The 8,970-nt window shown below is 44.0% G+C and overlaps 1 protein-coding gene across 1 annotated transcript; it reads left to right on the forward strand.

Annotated features, from left to right (window-relative positions):
* Window positions 1-412: 412 nt before the first annotated feature.
* On the forward strand, window positions 413-979 carry LOC145131001 (uncharacterized). The gene has a single exon (XM_079065743.1). It carries the CDS (start codon window positions 413-415, stop codon window positions 977-979), a length of 567 nt encoding a protein of 188 aa, XP_078921869.1.
* The last annotated feature ends 7,991 nt before the right edge of the window (window positions 980-8,970 follow it).

Genomic DNA, 8,970 nt, shown 5'->3' on the forward strand with positions numbered 1-8,970 from the left:
GATAAATTATAATTTAAATGTACTCATTTTTAGATAAAGATGCTAAAGGCCAACACTAGTAAGGAATATGTTAAAAAATCCGATTAAATGTTAATACTATATTTTTGTCTAATTCCGCTCCATGACAATGTGTCATATACAAGTTATGTTTCTCAAACCATTAGTTCACTCAAATTTGTCTTTTTATTAACATTAGTAACCTAGTAAGACAAAAGTGAAGGCATTTTGATCCCAAAAGCAAGTAAAACCAAAAGAATCATTGTTTTCATCTCTAACACGACATCATTCCTACAATAAATCACTGTTCACCTTGTAACCATCCCATTCTTTGCCTTGTTCATTGAGAATTCTGAGAATACAATGATCCTAAATTCCCATAAATAAAAAAATCTTGGGTTTAATAGCAAAAAATATGACTATATCTCGAAGAACATTGAAGATATGTTGTGCGGTGACAACTGTTCTTTTGATAATCATCATTGTCACTGCAGTCACGCTTTACTACACTCTTTTCAAGCCTAAACAACCAATAATCACCACTCAAGAGGTCACACTGAATTCCTTCACGATTAATGTGTTCGATATTACTGATACAAACATTACATTAGGGGTAACAGTCTCGGTTAAGAATCCCAATTATGGAGGATTTAAGTATGAGAAAAGTACGGCTTACATGAGTTACCGTGGAGATGTAGTGGCTGAGGCACCGCTCCTAGAGGACTCGATTCCAGCCCGTGGACAGCGTAACATAAGCACAACGGTTTTGGTGGTTGGTAAGAGATTGATTACGAATTCCAATTTTTTGAAAGATATGGAAAGTAATGTTTTGAATTTGACTTCATCAACAACATTGAAAGGGAAAGCAATAGTTCTAAAAGTGTTCAAAAAGGAGGCTACAAGCTATAGTACCTGTGACATTTCAATTAATTTTGTTGATAATAATTCAACTTCTATTTGCAAATCAAAAGTAAAGTTTTAGATTATGTTTTTTTTTTTTTCTTCTAATAATAGTTCGGTGTTCAACCTGATAACCGTTCTTTTAATCCATTATACATCCCATATGAATTGACCGACTAGAGAATCATTCATTATTTTGGATTTATATAGTGACTTTATTGGATCAGAATGAGTGGGGCTTTTTATCTTGTATTTACAATTTAACTAAGTAATATAGGAAATTACATAGATTGTCTTTTTGGTTTGAATTGGTTTGAAGTATATAATTTTTTTTGTTTTTTTAAATTCGGACAATCTATATAATTTTTTTTTTTTTGAGAAATTAAATATCCTCATACATTTTCTTCCTATATATCTTCATACCCACATGAAATGATGACATGTGTCATATTTTGATAAAATTAATTATATTTTTGGACACTTGTCATCATTTCAAATGGATAGAAAGATAATTAGGAAGAAAAAAAGAAGGATATTTAATTTCTCATTTTTTATTTCGAATTTGGTCCATGTCAATAAGTGACTCTTTTACATTTATTGTTAATTTTTAATCTTGTAATAATTAGTTTGTTATGTAATAATTAAAAAAGTAAAATCCCCCACTAATCACCTATTATTTTCGAAAAAGTTTTAAAAAGTACTATTACTATTTTTTTTAATAGAAAAGCATAGAAAACGGGAAAATTTATTCAGTTAAGTCCAACGGATCATCAGCCATCATGGCATGCCAAGTTGGACACTTTTTTGATCAAGTCAACATAAACATCTTTACCTAAAAAAATAGGAATTTTTGAGAGAAATTGAGGGCATGGGGTTCGAACCTATGCCTCCTCCCTCTCACTCCACCACCTTATGAAACATCCCAAAAATTATGACCAAAAATTTCGTTTTAAATCATTAAATAAAACCATAGTTATCAAAACACTTCATCAAAACATAAGTCAAACTATCTCGAAAACATTATTATCAGAGTTTCCAAATCAAAACATCAGAGTAATCATCCCAGGCTAAACATAATGGTGTGTGCACTGCAGTCATTCCGAGCTCTTCCCTTTGCTACCAGAAGTACCTGAAACCAAAAATGAAAATTGTACGCATAAAGCTTAGTGAGTCTACCCAAACTACCACATACCATCCACATAAGCACATAATCACATATAAACATATCGTGGGCTCCACCCCTTCATCGGGCCCGACCCGGCATCGGACAGTGTCCGACATCGGGCCCCGCCCGACATCGGACAGTGTCCGACATCGGGCCTCGCCCGACATCGAACATAGTCCGTCATCGGGGCCCGCCCGACATCGAGCAAAACTCTGTATACATATTTACAAATCAACAAATACACATAAAATATTCACATAACATAAACATATAAACATTCCTCGGGCCCCACCTGAAATCGGATAGAAATCCGGAAGCATACTAACATTCCTCGGGCATTGCCCGACATCGGAGCGTAATTTGGAAACATACAAATACAGACACATGCAAGAATCACGAAGACATCAAGCATACAAACATTGCTTGAGCATCGCCAGGCATCAGACCGTATTCCGGAAAGCATATAAATATTCATCGGGCACCGACCGACATCAAATCAAAATCCGGAACATATAATCATACATACGGGCCGGCATTGGTGCCTTCGACCCGTTCCTATAGGAGGAAACTCACCTTAAATATCAGATGCTAGCTGAAACATCTCTGCTCCGGAATCAGCTCTACACACTCCTTGAATCAAAACATCCCATTAGATACCATTTCATACCCATAACCCCTTAGGGTCAACTATGGTCAAAGTCAAGTGTAGGTCAAAGTCAAAGTCAACGCTCCTAGCTGACTCAACTCGTCGAGTTCCCATGAATCATGGAATTGTGATTTCGCGAGCCAACTCGTCAAGTTCTTCCATGAACTCGTCGAGTTCTTCCCTATCACAGAATCGAGATACTTCCGCTAAACTCGTCGAGTCCATCCTTGAACTCATTGAGTTCCTCTGTCTGTTAGCCCCTTCTTACTCATTTAGTCATTACTCTTCAGACCTAAACCCTATGCTTCAGATCTCGACTGGAAATGCCTCTAGAAGGGTAAAGTTTCCAACTTTACCCATTAATACCTTTCCTAAATGGATTAAGCTCAAACCGTAACCCAAAAAGGCCAAAGTCTTAACCCCAACTTCACCAAACTTCAAGTTAGACCATGAGGTCATAGATCTGGACTCTAGGGACAAGAAGATCATGTAAAGTCCCAGCTTTCTCTACATGCATGGTCATTAGATGCTCCAAAATGCCAAAATGAGGGTCTAAAGGTTGCATGGGACTTCCATGGCCATAAAATTGGCACCTTTATGCCATGAAAACCTCTCAAGACCCTAGATCTGAAGTTTTCTCTGTTTGGGACGTCCAAATCCGAATAACCATGTCATTTGGACCAAGAACAAGAAAAATAACCCTAAAAGAAGATCTAATCAACTACAAGGCAAGGTTCAAGCTTTATACCAGAAAAGTGATGTGGATGAGGCAAGGATTCTGGATCTATATGCTTCTTCTTGTGTCTCTAAGCTCTTCCTTATTCCAATAGCTTCAAGTATACACCAAAATACTCAAAAATAGCTCACAAACACTCAAATGGCTTTAGGGTTTTCGAGATTTAGGGTTTGGGACTTGGAGGATGGAAATAAGGTCACATGAAAGGTTTAAGACATTTAAATAGGGTGCAAATCCTGAAAATTAGGGTTTCATATCTGCCAGCCTACTCGTTGAGTTGAGGCCTCTCAACTCGTCCAGGAGGTTTCTTAACCCGCGTCCGAAATCATCTATACTCGACGAGTCTGGGGCTTCTAACTCGTCGAGTTGCTCCGTGAACATGAATACATTATAAGTTTAAATGCATACCAGGATCCAGGCGTTACAGTTCTCCCCACTTGTCTCAGACTTCGTCCTCGAAGTCTGCTGTCTCAAATAACTCTTGATAATGCTCTCTCATCTCCTCCTCTGGCTCTGAAGTCCTCTCTGACCCCTTGCGGTGCTGACACTGCTCCTTCACCAATTGTACAACCTTGTTCCTCAAGGTTTTCATATTTCGGTCTAAGACCGTCACTGGTCTCTCAATGTAGTTCAGGCGGTCATCCACCTGAATATCCTCTAAAGGAACAACTGTAGAATCGTCCACTAAGCACTTCCACAGCTGGGAGACATGGAATGTACTGTGCATCTGACTAAGCTCTGCTGGAAGATCCAAACGATAAGCAACCCGGCCCACAACCCTAAATGGAACGATGTACCTAGGACCCAACTTGCCCCGCTTCCTGAACCAGATGACACCTTTCCTAGGTGACACCTTCAAGAGAACCATATCTCCATCTGGAACTCTAAATCCAATCGTCGCTTGTCAGCATAGCTCTTCTGCTAACTATGTGTTGTCTGGAGCCTGCTCACCCCAACAAATCAATGGTCTTGAGTACCACTTCGGTACTCCCCATGACTTTCTGACTGACCTCACCCGAACAAATCAGGGTCCTACACTTCCTCCCGTAGAGCATCTCGAAGGGAGGTCGATCTATGCTAGCGTGATAACTGTTGTTATACAAAAATTCCGCTAATGGAAGATACGTATACCAACTCCCACCAAAATCTAATACGCACGCACGCAGCATGTCCTCCAGAGTCTGAATCTTCCCCTCACTCCGCCCATCCGTCTGAGGGTGAAAAGTTGTACTGAAGTGAAGACGAGTACCCATCTCGTCAAGGAGCCGCTTCCAAAATCTGGATGTGAAGCGAACATCTTGGTCTGACACAACCGAAATCGGCACTCCATGCTGTGTCACTACCTCGTGGACATAGATGTCGGCTAGCTTCTCAGCCAATATACTCTCCTGGATCGAGATGAAATGTGCACTCTTGGTCAACCGATCCATGATGAACCAGATAGAATCCACTCCACATGTGGTCCTCGGAAGCTTTGTGATGAAATCTATAGTGATGTCTTCCCATTTCCACACGGGAATCTCCAACGGCTGCATCTTGCCGTGAGGTCGCTGGTGCTCGGCCTTGACTTTCCTACAAGTCAAGCACTGCTCCACATACCAAGCTATGTACCGCTTCATGCAAGGCCACCAATAATCAGGGCGAAGATCCCGATACATCTTCGTCACCCCGGGATGAATGGAGAATCTCGACTTGTGAGCCTCCTCGATTAGAAATTGGCGTACACCGCCCCAGTAAGGAACCTAGACCCTACGATGCAGGGTTAACAACCCACGTCTGTCATAATCGAATGAAGCTACCTGTCCTATGATCCGCTCACACTTTCAGCGCTCTTTCTTCATACCCTCAACCCGAGCCTCCCGAATCTGCCCCAGCACCAGAGTAATCACTGTCATCATCAAGCATATATCTCGTATCAGAGCTGCAACCGCCTTATGACTAAGAGCATCGGCCACTACATTGGCCTTCACTGGGTGGTAGAGGATCTCACAATCATAGTCCTTCACCACATCTAACCAACGACGCTGTCTCATGGTCAGATTCGGCTGGTCCATCAGATACCTCAAGCTATTGTGGTCCGTGTAAATGGTACAACGAACCCCATGGAGGTAGTGTCGCCAAATCTTGAGGGCGAAAACCACATTCTCCAGCTCCAAATTGTGTGTCGGGTAATTCGACTCATGAGGCTTTAACTGCCTCGATGCATACGCTATCACGCAACCCCGATGCATCAACACTGTGCCCATGCTCGTGATCAAAGAAGCACAGTAAACCACGAAATCGTCGAAGCCCTCCGGTAAAGTCATAATCGGTGCCTCGCACAACCCCTGTCCGAGAGTCTCGAAAGCTACCTGTTGCTCAGGGCCCCCAATGAAAAGTCACCGACTTCTTGGTCAGTCGGGTCAATGGAATAGCAATCTTGCAGAAATCCTGGATGAATATCCGATAGTAACCCGCCAGACCAAGAAAACTCCAAATCTCAGACGGAGACCTCGGAACCTCCCACTGCATCACGACCTCTACCTTGGCCGGATCGGCCAGAATACCCTTCTGGTTGACAAGGTGTCCTAGAAACTGCACCTTGCACAACAAGAGCTTGTACTTGGAGAAATTTGTGAAATGTCTCTCCCTCCTCAGTATCTCCAACACCTCCCTCATGTGATCCTCGTGTTGCTCCTAAGTCTTGGATTAAATCAAGATATCATCGATGAAAACTATCACAGAACAGTCCATCATCGGTTTACACATGCAGTTCACGAGATCCATGAACACGGTAGGAGCATTGGTGAGCCCAAACGGCATCACCATGAACTCATAGTGACCATAGCGAGTCTGAAAGGCTGTCTTCTGCACATCGTCGTCCCTGACTCGCATCTGGTGATAATCTGATCGCAGAACAATCTTGGAGAACCAAGATGCACCCTGAAGCTGGTCGAATAAATCGTCAATCCTCGGGAGGGGATAACGGTTCTTCACCGTTACCTTATTCAACTCCCGGTAATCTATACACATCCGATGTGACCCGTCCTTCTTCTTCACAAACAGAATCGGGGCTCCCCATGGCGAACTTCTCGGCCTGATAAATCCCTTGCCTAACAGCTCCTGTAGCTGTGTAGACAACTCCTGCATCTCGGGAGGAGCCAACCGATGTGGTGCCTTGGCTATCGAAGCCGCACCAGGAACTAGGTCAATCCTGAACTCTACCTGCCTCTCCGGAGGTACCCCAGGAAAATCCTCTGGGAACACGTCCGGGTACTCCCGTACGATCGGTACCTCATCCACGATCGCCATACCCTTATCCCAGGTATCCATAACATAGGCGACATAACCTCCGCAACCCTGCTGAAAGTAGCGCCTAGCTCTCGCTGCTGAACACAAAGTCAGCCCATGCTGCAGCCTCTCGCTCTAAATCACCAACCCTCCCCCGCTTGGGTCCGAACTCGCACTAGCTGATGCTCACAGTCAATCACTGCCCCGTTGCGGCTCAACTAGTCCATACCTACGTTAACCTTATTCCCTCGCAGGGGAATATGGACTAAATCCACGGAAACTGCTCATCAAACAATTGCAGTGTACATGCTTGGTGAACCCTTGCAACCTGAACGGTCTTATCATAAGCTATCTCTACATCAAGTGGACAATCCAGCTCTCCTGGAGCTCCCACAAATCGCTTGCTGAGCGTGAGCAATATAAAAGATCGGGTAGCCCCCAATCACATAATACTAGCGCAGATATACCGTTCACAAGGAATGATCATATAATGAAACACATAAACATAAGCAATAAATCAATATAAATAAAGAGATAAGGAGAAGATACATACCTGTCACAACATCGGGAGCTGCACATGCCTCCTCTGCTGTCAGCTGGAAGGCCCTGCTCTTTGCCACAGGCGCCTCCGTCTGGCCCTGAGGCCGTCGGTAATCCTCAATGTAGCAGGAGAGGGTGCTGCCTCCTGTCCTGCTGCTGATAAACTCAGACAATAGGACCTCTTGTGGCCCCTCTGATTGCACTGAAAGAAAATTAGATCAAATATTATCGTGGTGGTGATGGTAGCAGTACAGTCCCTGCTGACATGACCAGTCCGGCCGCACTTAAAGCAACCCGAACTACCCGCCCTGCATGCCCCCTCGTGCATCTTGCCGCACTTGCCACAACGGCTGCAACCATGCTGGCTCCTCGATCTGTGATCTGATACTTTGGGATTCTTGCCCGAACTCCCTGTCTGAACCCCATCTGGTTTCCTCTTCCTCTCCATCTCTAAATCCAGCTCCCTCTCTCGAGCCCTCACAATCATATTATCCAGCGTCTTGCAGCTGGATCGGCTCACAAACTAGCGGATATCACTCCACAACATCTCATGGTACCGAGCCTTTTTCATCTACTTGTCCGCCACGTACTGCGGAACAAGAAGGGCCCTCTCCCTGAACATGGCGGTGATCTCAATCACCGTCTCAATAGTCTGCTAGAGATCCTAGAACTCCCTCGCAAGCTGTTGCACCTCGATCACAAGTGCAAACTCTGCCCTGAACCTGGTCGAGAAATCACTCTAGGTCATCGCATCAATAGCGACATTATCTCCAATAGCTCGTCCAACCTCCTCCCACCAATCACGCGCTCTGTCCTTCAAGAGACAAAAAGGAAGTCAGACCTTGTCCCCATCGAGACATCGGCTAGTACCGATTGCATTGCCGACGTCAGCCAACCACGTGCTACTAGCAATGTAGTCCCTAGCCCCATGATAGTCTCGAGCTCCACAAGCTCTGAACTCCCTGAATGTCAACGTGTGCGTCCCCATCATGGCCGCCATCTCGGTGCGGAATGCACCCAACCTCTCGTCAAGAATCTCCAAAATGCCCTCCTTGACCGTATCGAATATCACAGGAGTCTGTTCTATAATACTGCATGTAATCTCAGATGAAATGAACTCCCTCATTTGATCATCGAGCTGCCCGGCTCTAGAGCCCAAGCCTGATCCCTCTCCGGCGCCAGAACTGCCAACTAGTCTAACGCGTAGCGTCACCATACTGAAAATACACCATAACAAACATCAGAATACTCATCATAACCCGAGGGATCACACACACTACAAGTTCCCTGGATTCATCTCAACTCTCATTGACTCGACTACGGATCGTTTGCTTTCAGTAGTACGGGTCCATACTACCTTCCACATCTATCCTTACTCTCCTCAAGAATTGCCTTGATTCCACCAAGTCCCTTCTACTACTACTGATCTTCGCGCTAATCTCATCCTAGGCTTTCCCTAGGATGACTTAAGGGTATTTTGAGTTGTATTTGAGATTGGTCACTATATGATGAATAGGAACGAGTAGAGCCGATATTCGGAGCATAGATTCAATCATGTATCGTTCGGACTGAAAGATGAGTTTTCCTCACTATACTTTTGGGTCGAAGGCACCAAGGTCGGCCCATTGGATTGATATCCTGATATATACTAATTGATGATATATTGAGTATGCGATAGATCTATATGATTATCTGATAGTTGTTGATACGCATGTG

This window comes from Lactuca virosa, chromosome 1 (assembly GCF_052849685.1).
Source record: "Lactuca virosa cultivar CGN04683 chromosome 1, Lactuca_virosa_CGN04683_v6, whole genome shotgun sequence".
Lineage (NCBI taxonomy): Eukaryota > Viridiplantae > Streptophyta > Magnoliopsida > Asterales > Asteraceae > Lactuca > Lactuca virosa.